Raw genomic sequence first — 17,366 nt, forward strand, 5'->3', positions numbered from 1 at the left:
TGTGAAGTAGACATAGTGAAAGAATCACTTCCTGACGACCTACCCACTTGGAAAACCTTTCTCTGTTTTCGACACTGGAATACCCACATCCATCCTCACGGCCGATTCTTGTCCCTCTCCACCAACATCCTATAATTCATTAGACTCGGAATCAGCTCCCTCGACGAAGGGAAGAGGAGTCTTCACAGCTTTAGAACCATTTTCTTCACCATTTCTAGTCTTCCCGCCACCTGCCTCTTCAGTCTCTTCCTCTAAAAACAACTCTGTATGCAAACTTTCTATTTCAAGTAAATCATTGTTGCTTTTCGGAGACAGACTTCCCAAACTTAACGTTTCGTCTCTATCAGAATCGTCATTGCTGTTTTGTTCACTCAACCAAACCCTATTTTGTTCAAATCACTAGGCTTCAGGTATCTCGGGTTGCGCCTATCTGGTGAGAGACGGTTCGCCAAGTTGGATGGGACCCACTGTAGAGAGTCTCGAGACTAAGAGTCTTGAGATTTTGCGCCTGAACTATTCGAACGAAAGGAAGGATTCCGGGTAGAAGAAGATAGACGCTTAATCTCGTCTATCAGCTCATCCCTCCTCCCAGTCACGTGCTTACTTAAAGGGTCCCTTGGCCCATCTCTCTTGTAATGGCCTTGGGCTCAAGACTTGTAATATAAGAACCCAGCTTTAAAGTCTTTACTTGAGTTGCCTTCTCCGACCCACCAGAAAAGGGATCCACTCGACTGGGCCCAATTTCTAAGTCTTTTCGTCCCACGTGACCTCTTAAAAAATCACGCCCCCCTGTTTTAATGGTTGAGCCAGCAACCCTGCCTGTATGAGGTTGCTGGTTCAACCCTCTCCCTTTCGATACTAGTAAAATTTTGTCTGTTTCCCCTGACACCACCGGCGCAAAAGATCTGCCATTTGTCAAATCCTTTTCTTGCTTTCTACAGGTTTGACCTTCCATCTTCCCCAAAGCTTTTTGGCTTCCCAGAATTTGTTGGCCCTTTTTAGTGAAACATTCCTTCCCATTTGAATTAACCAATCTCACAAGTTCACGTAATTCTTCTTCTTCCTCCTCCCCTCCTACCATACGAGCCTCCTTCCACAGCCTTGCTTCAATGGAGGAAGCTAGCCACACAGAGACAAAACTCCTCTCTGTTCGTACCTCTACCTTTCGTGGAATGTCTTCTGGCTTCACACCACTTAGCAGGATTGCTACTGAATAAAGATCGCCCCAGAAAGTTCCTTTCATGATTCCTCCACACAATACAGCCATAGACTGCTATTTCTTGTTTCCATAGATGAAATGGCAAGCCTATTACACGCACTACCACACCATCTTCGACAAAAAATCCTTGGTGTTGGATGTTGGATTCCATTTAAAGACTGTGAATGATCCGAAATCAGCCTGAACATTGATAGCTGATATTTCCAATTCATTCTCTATTGGATCTAGGAGGGCTTTACAGTTATCAAAGGGGGTTACTATGAAGACACTCTTCAGCTTCAACCTGGTTGCCAATAAGTCAGCTACCCTCCTCCAATCATTAACCTTTTTCTTGGCTTGTATCACAAACTTACTATCCCACTCTTCTCTCTCTAGACCTCCCACCATTCTGCAATGGTCTTTTGTTTTTGCCATGACCACTGGCCCTTGTTCTACCCTGCTGTTGCTGAGATATGCCTTCTCCTCCCTTATGGAGGCTTTTTTATCATTTGCTACTCTTTGAGCTAAAAACTCTTTGAACAACCAGTCAACTTCCCCCCAACCTTGGTTCTGTTTTCCTGCTGGTAGACACACCAGTTGCCTTCGTTCCTTACCAAAAAATTCAGCCAAAACTATGAAGAAGCCTTTTCTATTCCTCTTACATTCAACAACATATCTTCTCCCTTCTAATGTACTAAAATCCTGCCAGTTTATCTGCTTATCTTTTGAACAGGCTCCAGCTATGAACTCTCTTAGCCACTCGATCACTTCTAATCCTTCCAGCAATATTGTACCCTTTTTCGCTTCCCTTACTTTCAGGCTTACCTTCCCCCTGATTCTCATCTCTTCGAACAGGAAATTTTTTGCTTCTATCTTCAAGGATCTCCTCCACTGACCTGCCTGCACGAACTCCATTTCTCTCCTCCCAAGCACTGATCAAGGGGCTTGGAATGGAAATTTCCACCTTTATATTTTTTTCCTTCTTGATCTTCTACTCAGTCTTAGGAACCGAAGACATGGTGGCAGCAGCAAGGGGATTCACATCCACCGAGTGTGCTAAAAGTTATGCTAGTGGAAAAATTTTTAGTATAACTTCTCATATAACATAATTCACCCAATTAAACTAATAGTTTGGCTTTTTGATATTTGAGTAAGCCCCATTTAGGAAACCACATGGATGTTCTTTAATTAAATCTCTGCTTGGGGGAGAGAAAACCTCTTGGTTCTGGCTAACAAGTAACTAAGTAGAATTTTCCTACAAAATTTTCTGGTTTATATTCCCTCTTTATTAGAGAGAAAACCAGCAAATATAAATAAACGATGTTTTCTTCCATGCATAACAAGCAAACAGGGATCATAAATAATCATATTTGATGAATAAGGCTGTAGATGGCCTTTAAATAATGATTATGTGTATTATCATGGTGTGATGAACCACAATCGGCCAAATTTTCTAGAATAGGCTGTAGATGATTTCTTCCCTCACACAAAGTAGTGATTTTTGGAGTTAAAATGAAGTAAGAAACCATAATCAGCCAAGTTTCATGGACAAGGCTGCAGATATTTGTCTCCTTACATGTAAAATAGTGATTTTATGGGTTAAGATGGAGTAAGGAACCGTAATTTGCCAAGTTTCATAGACAAGGCTGTATAGATGGTTATCTCCTTGCATGTATTTCAATATGAAACAAAGAAGAAAAGAAAGAAAAAATAAGGGAAGAAAGAAAGGAGTGAGCAGAATAGAAAGAATATGGTCCTCTATCTCATGTGGGAGGCACAAAGAATATCATAGTGAAGAAGTGTAAGAAGAAAACAAGATTCCCGACCTTCCTATTCCTTTTTTTATGCTCTTCACAACAATCTTTTTCTCTTTTCTCTTATCACTTACTTCTTAGTACTAGAAATCCTTCAGATAAATTAGTATTAGCCAGCAAAGTGGCATTAACCCCCTCTCCTACAAGGAGATAGGTTTATATAGACAAGGGAGGTGGTTAGGTAACTTCCCATCCTTCTCTTCTTAGGGTACCAAGTGGCACCCCACTTAAATTGGTTAGAGGAGCATAAATAACTTACTCTTCTTAGAGTGACATGTGTCACCCCAATTAAAGTGGCTACTGGCTAGAGGGAAAATAACTCCCTCTTCCTAGGGTGACATGTGCCACCCCACTTAAAAGTGGTTATAGGAGGGAAAAAATCTTCTCTCCCTAGGCTGACATGTGTCACTCCACTTAAAGTGGTTAGAAGAGAGAAAAAAAGCATTTGCTTGGTTGATTGTGAGAGGTTGCATTCTAACACAGGATAACTTGAAACTTAGAGGTCTGCAGTTTCCAAGTAGATGCGTGCTGTGTCGTGCTGGTGAGGAAGATGTGTCTCATATTTTGCTTCACTGCAACTTTACATACCCAGTTTGGTCCTATTTCTTCAGGTTATTCAAGGTGGTCAGGTGCCCTTTGGCTGATCTGGCTGAAATTTTTAGCTGCTGGCCAAAACTTCAAGGTGGAGTTAAAGTCAAGATCCTTTGGACATGTATTCCTTTTGCTGTGTGCTAGGAAATATGGAAGGAAAGAAATAGAAGGATCTTTGAGGAGAAAGAGAAAAGTATGGAAGAGCTGGTAGCTGTGATTAGCTCGACAGTTATTGGCTGGGTGCTCTTGCTTCCAGAGTTTCAAGGATTGTGAATAAAGGACTTTGGTGCTGACTTTTGGATTTCTCTGAATTCTTAAGATGAATGCTGAGATTTGTATTGTTTCTGAAATGGTGTTCTTTTTTGTTTGTTGTGGCATTTCATTACTGTAATCTGGTGGGGGTGACATCTTGTTACTATTTTCCTTTTAGCAATAAAATATTCTTTTTTATTTATCTTAAAAAAAGAATCTTCTCTCCCTAGGGTGACATGTGTAACCCCACTTAAAGTAGCTAGAGGAGGGAGAATAGCCCCCTTGTTATGATAGGACAAGTGGCATCCCCTTTATAAATAAATGGGGCACCCAGTGATTTAAAAGGCGCGCCTAGGCACACAGGCAAGGCGCATTTCAGGGTATGCACCTTGCCTAGGTCCTAGGCGCAGTCCTTTTAAAAGGCGTGCGCCTAGGCGCGGCACAAAGGCGGCTAGTAGAATCAGGAATATTATATGTTTTACATTACATTAGCTACGTGAAGTAATGCAATTGAGTGAAAAAAGAGATTAGAAGTTTTAAATGCTTGAAAATGTTTTATATGTTTGATTTTATTTTTGTTTATATTTTTTATTAATATTATGTTTAGCGTTTTTTTTTTTTGAATTTTCTGACATTTTATTTATTTTTTAGCTTTTTTTTTTAATAACTTTGCACCTTGCTTCAAAAAGGCGCATGCCTCGCCTTGCGCCTTACGCACCTTTTTTTGCGCCTTGCGCTTTTAAAACACTGGGGACACCTGACCTCACTAGATTATTAATTAATATAAATATAGTTCTGTTAGGTCTGCATTCCCATTAAATGGGCTTTACTGCAGCCCATTAAATGCTTACTGCATTATAAATAAGGTCCAATTAACTTAGGGCGTTTGTTCACTAAAATGTACCGCAGACCCCTTTCAGCCTTTCTTCCCTAAACAAATTATTTCAGCCCACCCATAGGACTGGGCTTTGAAGATCAACCTGGAAAGAAAGGCCCTTTGCTTTGTCTCTTTCTTTTTTTTTTTTTCAAAGCTATACTTTAATAACCTGCTCCCAGTCCAGCAAAATTAAGGACTTAACAAAATCTTAGAAAGGATTGGGTTAAGGGACAAGTGGAGGATGTGGGTTAAAGGGTGTTTAAATTTAGTGCACTATTCACTTTTGATAAATGGAGTGTCTAGGGGCCTTTTTTTCTAGCTAAACAAGGGTTGAGACAGGGAGATCCTTTATCCCCTTTCCTCTTCACTTTCGTAGTAGATGTCTTAAGAAAGATGATTGTCAAGGCTGATCAAAGATAGATGCAGATATGAGGTGACAGTCTCCTACTTGCAGTTTGCAAATGATAAAATCTTACTATGCAAAGGAGTTAATCAAAATGACCTGATGAATTTAAAGGAACTCATAGCTACTGTTGAGTCTGTATCCAATCTGAGGGTGAACTTGGGAAAGAGTTTTGTAGCAACAGGGGTTAGATTGGTAGAAACCTAAGGAGCAAGGAGGACTGGGAATAGGGAACCTAAATTGTAGTAATACAAAACTCTATGGGAAATGGTTATGGAGGTTTCCTTTGGATAGCGATAGGCTTTGGCATAAGGTAATTGCAAGCATTCATGGGACATTGAATAATGGATGGGATGCAAAAGTAGCTTTTTCCTCAACGACACTGTCTCCCTAGAAATCAATACAGAAGGTATACCCAACTTTCATTAATTTCATTAGATATGATGTGGGTGTGGGGCCCAAGTACTATTCTGGGAAGACCTCTGGCTGGCTGAAACCCCCCTTCAATTTTCTTTTCCAAGCCTTTTCTCATTGTCTAGCTACAAACAAGAGCCTATATCAAGATTTGTTACCTTCTCTTCTTCAGGGCTAAATTAGGATTTTGGTTTTAGAAGGGGTCTAAGGGATAACGTGTGTGAGGCGTAAGGGATAACAAGGGTAAGGCACTTATTCTACTGTTGAACAAACTTCAACTAACCTTTCTAGATTAGTTAGTGAAGGACACTAGAGTGTGGTCTGGTATACCTAATGGGGTGTGCTTCCTTCATTAATATTCTCTCGTAGGCCAGCAATGTGGGTGAGAATTTCCCTATGAAAGAGACTTGGAGCAAGCCTATCCCACATAAAATTCAGGCTCTGTGTTGTAAAGTCTTTCTTGGAAAGGTAAACACTAGTGGTATGCTTCAAGAAGACCAAACAAATGCTTATCGCCTAACATGTGCTTCCTTTGCCTTGCAAGTGGTGAATCCTATGTCATTTATTGCTTTCTTGCCCCTCTGTGCTTTGTGTTTGAGACTTCTGTTGTTCTCTTTTTGGTTGCAGGTGGACTTCTCCGCAGGATGTAGTAAGCCTTTTCAACCCAAGTTTCCTAAGGCAACCAAGAAAGAGAGGAAAAATTATGTGGAAAGCAATTTGGGCTGTAGTAGTGTGGATGGTTTGGGAGGAAAGGAATGGGAGAATATTCAATGAGAAAAGTAGATCGAAAGATGAATTGTTTGAAGCCATAATAATCAGAACTGCACATTGGATAAAGACACTTGATATGTTCACAAATTCTCAGTGAATGGATATCCTAAGGGCATGGACTGATGTGGCATCTTCTTCTAAAGGAAAAGGTATTTATGGAGTGGTTACCCCCCAATGGCTAATAAAATAAAGCTAAATTTTGATGGGAGTTCCATGGGAAGCATGGGAATGAAAAGTATTAGGAGTATTTAGAGATTGCATAGGAAAAGATTTGGGGTTGGGAGATTTGCTAAAGGTTAAACTAACGGCACTACTACAAGGGTTAAGAATTGCTAAGCAATCAAGATTTCAGCACTTAGAAGCAGAGGAAGATTCAAAGCTGATCATTTCTTGGGCCAGGAGTAAGCAACTTGTGCCATGGATCTATAGGCACGAGCTTAGGGAAATAGAGAGCATCACACAGGAGCTGAATATAACTTTCAAATGGGTTAGAAGGACAACAAATGGGATGGCTGACACTCTAGCAAAGCAAGGGGTATATAGGCAACGGTTGTTTTGGGCACCATTGTAAATTTTGCAACTTTAGTGGGATTGGAATGAGTAAGTTAAGTTAGTTATTTCTGTTATTATTAAGTTGCTGACATGTTATGTTAGTAGGGACAATATTGTAAGTGTACATTTTTTAAGTTATTATATATATAACTGAGTGGGGCGGCAAGCCTATTCACTCTCTTCTCTGAAAGTTTTCTCTTTGACTTTTCTCTTCTCTCTCTCCCTATTCCATTCTCTGTTTTGAATTCTCATCTAAACGGCATTAAGAACTTTGCATTCAATGAAGCTGAGCTGTTGTAAAATACCCCTCCCTCCCCCCCCCCCCAAAAAAAAAAAGAAAAAGAAAAAGCTGGGCCCAAAAAGTATATGATTTTTTAGCCTTAGCCTGGTGTTATGATGAACTCATTCTTTGGGTAAAAGGTCGGTAGAAGTGATAGAAGACCGATAAGATCCGATGTCCTTCATAGAATAAAAGGAAGAAGAGAGAAGAGGAAGGGATGGTTCGAATGGTCTCTAAGAGAGAAAAATCACCATCTTAGCTGACAATAACTAATATATAGGTTTGTAACATTATGTACAATGACCTTTGTGCCCCTCTTTATGTGGGGGGCACTCTACTTAACTTAAAACGTAAAAGACAAAACACCTTTAAGTAAAGCACTATGAAATGACTCAAATACCCCTAGACTGTTGACTCCAACACTCCCCTTCAAGCTGGTGAGTATAATCCCATTGACTCCTTGTGTTCACATGTATTGTAATTGATCTGTAATGTTGTGTTGAAACATGTGCTCTTAACTTAAGTAAGGGCACATAGGTCTTTTCAGTTATGCTTTAATAATAATATAAATACTTACTGGCCGACTGGGAGAAGTTATGTTGACTCTTTCGGTTTGAACCAGAATTCTCTCTTTTCTCTTTCTCTATTTCTCTCTTTCTCTATCACTCTTTCTTCTTCTACATAACTGAACTCAGTCAGGCCGAACTCTAAGGCAGACCTGAATTCTAACATTCTTCAATTGCATTACTTCAAGTAGCCAATGTGATGTAAAACATATTACATTCTTGATTCTACAAGCTGTCTTTATGCCACACCCCTAGAGGCAAGCCCAAACAAGTCCATGTTAGGGTCTTAAATTCTTAATTCTCACACAAAAAATAATGATTTTATAATTTTGATTGCTCTTGAAGAAGATATTTTATTAGGATGAATGAATGAACAACATTACCAAATAGGGGGTTCTCAGAGCTTCGGTGCCCAACCGCTAAGTTCAAAAAAAGCAAAAAAAACGTCAACTTTTCAAAAGGCGCACGCGTAGGTGTGCCTTTTAAATCACTGATCAAACGTCACTTAGCAACAAAAAAACATGAATAGTTTTAATAGTATATACTTTTCCATATAGGTGCCCACAAGTACATGTTTTCTCATCAATGAAACTCTTGGAAACATGTTGCATTCCAACCCATGTCTGTCTCCATGCAACACTGGTTTAGATGAAATATACATTCTATCAAACCTAAAGGCCAATATTGAAGTTTCCAAGGTGATAAAACTGCCTTGAAATAATAGGTACCACCTTTATCCTGGATGATGAATCAGAAATGGCAAAGCAGTGGCTGGCTCAAGTATATGGGATTCAATATGCCTCCAATCTCTGATGATTTATTTATACATCAAAATAACTCATAAATGTTTCACTAGACAAACTCCAATAAGATATTACGTACTGTTCCTTGCCACCATAGCTTTTAACCATCTCCCTATGTCTTAAAGAACCTTTTGGGCAAGGATAGACCTGCATAATCAGAACCAAGGTAATATAAGAAAAGTAGATAATAAGAAATAATACAAGCATTTCACCCTTCCACCTCCCTAAATTAATTTCTCATGATACATTTACCTGAGGGTGAAATTTAAACCTCCTGTAATAAAAAAGAACTTCCAAAAGCTCTTGTTATTTCTGCAATATTTCAATATGTGTTTCTGTGTGTGTGTGAAATTTTCAATTTGTTATGTGAAAATTTTATAATTTTAGAAAAATATTGAGGAAATTTCACTATTTTGCCAAAGACAATTAGAAACAATTAAGAGGAACAGAAAAATGCTAAAATGACTTTTCTGCATAAATTAATTAAAAAGGGTATTTGGATTTATTGATTCTAGACATTTGAATCAACAAATTTAATTATGCTTTCAGAACATAAAGACCTTTTAAATTTTAAGTTGAATAATTATTTTTATAATAATTAATTTTTAATAATAATCATAGCTATAACTAAAGAATTACTTATGATAGAGATTATTTAAAAGAACTTCAAGGTAAAGGAGTTAAGATGTAAAAGTTATATTTGATTCTCAAGGATATTCACTTTGCATGATAATAATTAGATTTTCCTATTGATGCCTATTTAGGATTTTTAACCTTCTATTATTTGTGGCATGCAGTGAATTGTTAATTTTTCTAGGTTGAGTAATTTAATTATTACGTCTTTTAACATTTCCTGAAGTTTCCTAAATATTTCCATCGATTTATACTATTTCTACAATTCACTACGGTTCAAATAAATTCAATTAAGAATTAGTTCTCTACTTTGTCTTTTTTTTGTTTATATTTTGTTTTGCCAAGGGAGTCTTTTTCCAAAGCCCTTACTAGAAAATGATTTATTTGCGTTATTTAAGACTAGAAATTGAGTTTATTTTCCATCATATGTAGGTTAAAAAGCCATTGTATGTGGATTTGCTTGACTTTCAAGTCAAACATGATTATATCTTCTAAGGCTTCTATTGTATAAGTGGTAAATTTTATTGTTTTAGGTACATATATGGTAGATATAGATTAAAAATAGGATAAAATCACTTTCCTATATATATTTAGCCTTTTAATATATCTATATTTAATTTTTTTGACAAGTTTGTAAAAAATAGAAATAATCTTATGATTTACAATATGATTCACAATTTGATTTTGATTCGATTCAACTTTCTCTGCAATGTACAATACGACTACAATTTTCAAAACATTTTTCTCAAGTCATTTGTCACATCAATGATTTAATCACTTGCTCCATGTTATCAACTCTGGAAATTTTTACCATTACTGGAAATTGCATAATGGTATTAATGTATTATTGGGCATGTATGAGTGTTCTCTTTCATTTAATTCTATAACACATGGTATAACTATTTTCTTTCTACACTACCTCCTTTCCCTTGTTTTTCCGATTTTATTATGTGGAAATTAAGAGATTACTGGAAAAAAGAAAAAAACAATTCAATGATTGGGGACGAAATGGTGTATTTGATGCATTTTTTTATAGATAGGATATCACATTTCCATTAAAACAAAAAGAAATTACAAGAACAGTCCCTTGGGAAAGCCCGAGATAATGCCTCTCCAAACATGAAACACATAAAACACATAAAACACATAAAGCACATAATCTAAAGTAAAAAGTACATGAGTACTAATACAAAATTACAGTTGAGCCCAAAAAAGTGTTTCCCTATTTATCCCTTGTTTTGCCAAGCTATCAGCAAAGGCATTAGCTGATCTCCCCACCCACTGTACAGTAACAGACATATTCCTTATCAACCATTCGTATTTCTTTAGCTCATTCTTGTAGCCCCACACAACGTCCTCCAGATTATTTAACTACACCACTACCTTAGAGTCCCCTTCAATCAGAAACTGCTCCACACCCAATTCTTTTGCAAGGAGGACCCCTTGTATAGTATTTAATGCATTTCTTCTACCACAAAAATGACCTCCTTCACCTGGCTTAATCCTAATCTCTAAGTTGGAGTCAAACACACGCACACACAAACACATTCAATTGCTAAATGATAAGACAGAGATTCCTCTAACCTCCTAAAATTTTAGGAGGTTCAGAAAAAGTGGATGTGAGATGCTCTTAGCTTATGCATGCCCTACGGAATCAGTGATTCTTTCTTACTAGATTTTGGAAGGAATATTATTAAGAGGAATTCCTGGATTGGATATCATTATTGAATGAAAGAAAGATGCTTCTTTCAGGTCCATGGAAGTTTAGCCAGTCCCTTAGAAAGGCAAGGTCTTTCATGTCCTGGTTAAAACCCTCATTCCACCAGGCTTCCTAGAGTGATTCTTTCTTACTAGATTTTGGAAGGAATATTATTAAGAGGAATTCCTAGATTGGATATCATTATTGAATGAAAGAAAGATGCTTCTTTCAGGTCCATTGAAGTTTAGCCAGTCCCTTAGAAAGGCAAGGTCTTTCATGTCCTGGTTAAAACCCTCATTCAACCAGGCTTCCTAGAGTGATTCTTTCTTACTAGATTTTGGAAGGAATATTATTAAGAGGAATTCCTAGATTGGATATCATTATTGAATGAAAGAAAGATGCTTCTTTCAGGTCCATTGAAGTTTAGCCAGTCCCTTAGAAAGGCAAGGTCTTTCATGTCCTGGCTAAAACCCTCATTCCACCAGGCTTCGATATCAGTTTAACAGATAATGGTTAATCTCACATAGAGGGAGTGATAAGGGGCGATTTGTATTGGGGATTCATCCTGTTGGTTAACAATTTGGATGATTTTGTACATTAAATTACAGTTTTTTATTGTTTTTGTGTATAAGATTACAATGGCCTCCTTTTTCTGTCCGTGGAGCCCTCAACATGCCTCAGGTTATATTTTTGAAAGCTTGAAGGCTTTCCATGTCCCTGCCCAATTTTATTACAATTTTGTAACTAAATGATAAAAAGTTAAGTTGAGTAATTATCTTATTTATCAAAAAAAAAAAGTTGAGTAATTATCTTAGAAAATTTCTAGTGTATTCATTCATTTGGATAACCTATCATGTCTAGCAAGGTTTATTGTCCTCATGGTGTTCCTTATGAGTTACTTGTTAAAATATCTCACTACTTGATATCCTTCATTTTTCTCTCATTCTATAGGTGTTTATAGAACTTCCTTTCACAGGTGGACACTGACAGAAAAAAATAAAGCAACCAATCTAGAGCACATAGTAGTGTTTTTCTATAATCAATTCTAAGAAGGTAAAAGTGAAAAATTTAACTCAACTTATAGATGAAGGAAACTATGTTTTTTGTGACTACTAGATTACGGAAAAAGTAAGTTACAGATTGACTATGGCATTTTACTATTTTATTCATTAGGAAAGTCAACTATGGAAGCTTTTCTTTATTTATTTATTTCTTTTTTATGAATAAGTTGGGAACAATCCACAATGTCAAGGTTTAGGTTCATTAACATTATTTAGGATCAAACCCAGCTCCAGACACTTTCTTGAGTCTCATGATAATAAAAAGCATATAATCCTAGAGAATGTCCATAGAAAGCATCCACTACAAGAGAACCATCCCATAACCACCTCATAAAAATCTAAGAAAAAAAAAAGAAAGAATAATCAACTGTAGCAACAACATAAGAAACTTAGCAAAAATGAAATAAAAATGTAAATTGGAAATCATTATATAAGTATTTACTAATTCACCTCTACAGAAAGATCCAGCTCAGTCATGGCCTCTCGAACTCTCCTGCAGAAAGGGCATGCCTCTGTTGACAAATAATATTAGCACATAACTTATGCATCATTAAAATCCTAAACTAAAAAAATAACAAATAAAAAGTTAAATAAAGTTAGTGAATGTAGTAAAAAAGTAAGTCTGAGGAGATGGAGTGAACTGTCACATATTGATTAAAATGCTGGCTGGAGATAGGAGACTCCCTAGTAGGTATTAGATGGATGAAAGAAGATATATCTAGTCCATAGTTGTACCTTTACTCTATAGAGAAATCCATGGTTTGGCATACATCATGATGAACACCTCATTCAGGTGGGTTCAAAGGTTGAACATGTTGATAGACTCATTGGCTAGAGAGAGGGCCAATAGGGATTAATTGTATTGGAGTTGTGCCTGAGAGGGTAGGACAGGTTGTGCATATGGATAATATTGCTTGTTGGGTGTGCTGGATGATCTAGTTGCTTGTTGGGTGTGCTGGATGATCTAGCCTAGCACATATCTTACTTCTATTTTCCCTTTTTCTAATAAAATTCACATTAATGTGTTACTGATCAAAAAGATTAAAATGCTGGCTACAAAATAATATCTATTAAAACAGTGGTTTGTTTGCCTTCAGAGTTTCACCTGAACTAAAAGACATCCCGAGTGCCTCATGAGTCATGACATATTTACATTAACTAAGAAATAAATTGCACACCAAAAAGTAAATCATATTTATAATATCTCTAACCTTCTTTGTTTTGCAAATCCAGGTGAGCTAATGATTAGTGGAAGAATATGCATCTTGGAACCAGATCTATGTAAGTTAATACTCAGTAATCTGTTATTATCAATATCCAGAGCTCTGTGAAAATTGTGTGGAAATTAAAAAAAAAAAAAAAAAAGAAAATCATTACCAAATTCAAAGAGTTGCAAACACATAGGAGGTTCTTCTTTAGCAAGCTCTTGGTCATTAGATAGAGATCTTGAACCCCATGGATATCTTGCCAATGTAGATAATGAAGATGTTGCTACCTATTATTGAACAAAAGGAATGCAAATATCAGGATCAATTTAAAGCAGTAGATATCTTTTAGAAAATAGAAAGCTCCAAGTAGTGAATGAAATACAGATGATAACAAAAAAGAAAAAAATCCTGACACTCCTCTATCCAGCAGGGCCCCCAAATCTTTAAAAACCCTTAATGGGACTTTATACAATTCAAAGTAAGAAACTCGTTACTACCACTTTTATTGGTTTATTTTGTTTATACGTCCACAATAATATAACCTAAGGTTTACAATGATATGCCTGGATAAGCAATATATAACAAAGCTTCACAAAACATACTCCTACAGAAAAGAACTACAAGATGTTTGGCCAGGAGATTACCTCTAAAACATTGTTGCGATTCTTAGATGGATCACTTCCCTGTGAGCAAAATATAAGAATCATAAGAGAATACAGATACAAGATGACAAGCAAACCCTTGGTTCCTTTACTGTGTAAAAACATATACAAGATAGAATTTTTAAAAGAAAAAATTTAGCAATAACACATCATAATTCTTTATTCCATTTACTCAAAAGACTAAAGCTAAATGCTTATGAGCTCCAAGTGTTGAAATGCAACTGTGTATTAAAAGATGACGATGGTAAATTAAGAAAATTTTCATGATGCCAATGAACAACTCCAACTCTAATACTCGACTCAACTAAGCCTTGTCCCAGCTATAAATCGGCTATATGAATCTTCTTCTGCCATTGCGCTGTGTTCAGGGTCATATTCAAATTCTGGGGGGCCCTTGAATCATTTCTCACTACTTCAAACCCATGTCCATTTGGTCTGCCCTTAGCTCTTCTAGACCTTAAACTTGCAACAGATCACTTCTTCTCACCAGTACCCTAGATGGTCGTGACCAAACTGGCTCGACTAGAATATTTTCAACACGGATTAAATTCAGATAAGTTTTGCTACATGTGAATGCACAGGTACAGGCACATAAAGAAGGAGAAAAAAGAATCTGTTAAAGTATGAAGTTCAAACAACTGCAGCAATCCCAAAATGAAATAAAGAAGGAGAAATAAGAAAGGGAAGCCAGCAAGATATGCTAGAATCTGTTAAAGTATATAACAGGAGAGAAAAAAGAAAGGAGCGGAGAAACTTACATTGAAAAGCCTTAGCAGAGGACAAAGAAGAGACAAAAAACTGGTTGATGGGTTGTTGCCATTTCGAGAGACTGTGATTTCCTCCTGAGGGAGTTGGGTAGCTTGGTCAGTACCAATCTCCGAGTTGGTCGGTTTTGCATTGAATTTGCGTCGGCAGGCAATCCACCTCACATTTCTAGAAAATAATGGAGACCCAGTCGAGAAATTGTGCTTAGGCACTGAGGCATGAGCGTTTCGGAATGAAATTCTCTTGCTGTCGGCGAAATTACAAGTTGGTTGTGAGGGAGGGGAACGTTCACAGAACGTCACAGCTAACATGATTCGGAACCTGTGCTGTGGCTAGACGTTACAGCATCTCTCAGCTTCAAATATCTCGAGGTCCGTCCAAACCGACCCAAGAGGCCAATATTACAAAATTACAATTACAGAAGTTAACGGTAACGAACGAAAACCCAATCCGGAAGACTTCGGGTTGAACACCAACCCCGACCCTAATCCAGCTTGGGATCGATATAATAGATTCAGATGGGTACAATTTGGGTCGGATTAGGTTGGGAAATTGTTAAGTTTTCAATGTGCCCGAGCACTAACCCGAATCCAATGTATTTGAAATTCTTTAAGCCAAGATTATATACGACAGAATCCAGAATAATCATATTGTTTTTAACAATCACATCTTTAACCAGTTTAGGAGCCTGTAACTTGTTATTTATCCTACATTGAGATGATCAAGACTGAATATAATTGAACCAAAGTTGATCTTCATCTTTTTTTTTTTCTGTTTTGTCGTTTTTTGATAGACAAATAGATTATCTTCATCTGAAATGTAGTTATTTGAATCAAATGTTTGGAGCATGGACAGTGCTCAAAAAGTTCCATTTCAACTTTAAAAGCCTGGAGAAATAATGGTGAATGAGTAAAATGATCTAAAAACATAAGAGAATGAAGATATTTGATGAAAGCCCCTTCTTACATCTCAGGTGAGATGAGCCATTGAAAGATAGTTGTCAAGTGTCAAGGAAAGTTGTCAAATGTCTTGACTTGTATCAAAAAAGGAGTATGGATCTGCCATCAATAAGATACTGCTATAAACAAACACAGCTTCCAAGGTGATCTCGATTCTAGACCTGCACATCTCAAGTATGTTTAATACAATTCTGTTGACCCACGTGGTTATTATATATACAGAACACCAAATGGGGATTAGAGGTACAACTTGGGCGGATTGGATCAGGTTAAGGGTCAACCCAGGCCCAATCCCAGGTCTCCTCAGGTCCAGGCCTAGTCCAACTCGAGGTCAAGTCTGAGTTCACAAATCTAGTAGGCCCAACCCGAGTTCAACCCAACTCAGGCTGGGTTAATCATCTTTGAAGGTTTCTTTTAATACAATTCATCTGTCACTTAATTCAATTTTCAGGTAGAATAGATTGATAACACGCACAAATGTCATTAATGAATGCAAATGTACATAATTTTAAAGAAATGCTTTTATAGCAATAAAATGCATAACATGTATGCATTTACATAATGTATATATTTGTGCACCCTGTGAATGTAAACTAATAATATACATGATGTAAATGTAAATATATTTTTTAGTATATATAGTAGTATAAATATGTAATATGCATACAGCATACGTAATATATATTATAAACGCATAACACATACAAAAATGCAGATTCAGGTTGGATCAAATCGGGCTCAAATTGGATCACAACCCAAGCCCAATCCGATTTTAGATTAGGTACGAATTTTTTGGCCCAGGCCCACGGATTGAGTCCACCCAAGTTGCACCCAATCTGAGTTTATATTAGGTAAAGCTGGATTGATGCTCGGATTGGGTTGGGCTAGGGTTGACCCCTTGGGCAACCCGACCCAACCCAAACCTGACTCTATAGTACATATCATATATAAATATATATGATTATATCAAAATTGATTTGTTTAGATGCATGATAGTTGTATAGTCACCACCGCATACTATCATTTATTTCATTTAAAATAATTGCTTCACTTAATTCTAATTGAAAATACTAAAACCTTGATAACATATTTTATGTTTTCTGAATATTTTATTCTTTATCCCATCTCTGTTGTTGGACACCCATACTTGCTGCCCATAAAAGATCTATTATAAGTCATCAAAATAAACTATAGTCATTTAAAACACTTTTTTTCTGAATTTTGTACTAAAAGAATCAATAAACAAATACCAATAAAGCATAGGATTAATATATGTAATGAAAGTTGATTTAAGATCTAAAATTAAGAAGTTCAACGAAATTTAAGGAATGGGAAGAAGGTTGGATTGGGCCCAACCCGAAGTTGACTTTGAGTTGAATTGAATTGGGTTAGGGTTGAAAGAATTTAATTAAGGTTAGTGTTGTTAAAGTTGAGTAGGCTGGCTTGAAGGCCGGGTTAGGTTAGAGTTAGGGTTGGGGGTTTAAAACATAGAATTGGATTAAGATTGACCTCAACCCGACTTACAGCCCTAATATTGGTGATCGTGTTGAAAGCTGTATGATAGCGTCTGAAGTTGATCGGGATTCACCAGCATACATTAGGCATCTACCACCAGCCTAGGTGACAAATCATGGGGCAAGTATCGAAATTGAAATACAAGAGAATTTCTCATGCCACGCAAAGCCTGGGATGCCGAGTGAGCATTTCAACTACTGAATATCACTTCGTCAGCGAGCGGATACGCTACGCTAAATATAAAAGTTTGAAACTTGCAGTGACAACTGAGCTTAGCAGTTAGCACTTCTTTGGAACCAAATTTGCTACACTCATTGAAATTTGGCTTGTTAGGAAACCTTAC

At 36.9% G+C, this 17,366-nt stretch overlaps 1 protein-coding gene across 13 annotated transcripts in view; it reads right to left on the reverse strand.

Annotated features, from left to right (window-relative positions):
- The window catches only part of LOC148878656 (Thioredoxin family protein), a 56,170-nt gene extending 41,141 nt beyond the window's left edge, over window positions 1-15,029 (reverse strand). For 5 of the 13 annotated variants that reach the window (XR_016103297.1, XM_088957977.1, XM_088957943.1 and 2 more), the window contains exons 1-5: window positions 14,543-14,941; window positions 13,767-13,805; window positions 13,292-13,409; window positions 12,365-12,426; window positions 8,601-8,668 (exon numbers count right to left, since the gene is read on the reverse strand). Coding sequence is in view for 11 of the 13 variants with exons in the window: in XM_088957977.1 (XP_088814103.1) it covers window positions 8,601-8,668; window positions 12,365-12,426; window positions 13,292-13,409; window positions 13,767-13,805; window positions 14,543-14,860 (605 nt within the window). In the remaining 2 variants the exon portion in view is untranslated. Of the gene's footprint in view, window positions 1-8,600; window positions 8,669-12,364; window positions 12,427-13,291; window positions 13,410-13,766; window positions 13,806-14,542 lie in introns of all 13 variants that reach the window. The other 8 variants (XR_016103302.1, XM_088957986.1, XM_088957951.1 and 5 more) reach the window with 4 other exon arrangements.
- Window positions 15,030-17,366: the final 2,337 nt, after the last annotated feature.

This window comes from Nelumbo lutea, chromosome 1 (genome assembly GCF_056320005.1).
Source record: "Nelumbo lutea isolate HS-2025 chromosome 1, American lotus-T2T, whole genome shotgun sequence".
Taxonomy (NCBI): domain Eukaryota; kingdom Viridiplantae; phylum Streptophyta; class Magnoliopsida; order Proteales; family Nelumbonaceae; genus Nelumbo; species Nelumbo lutea.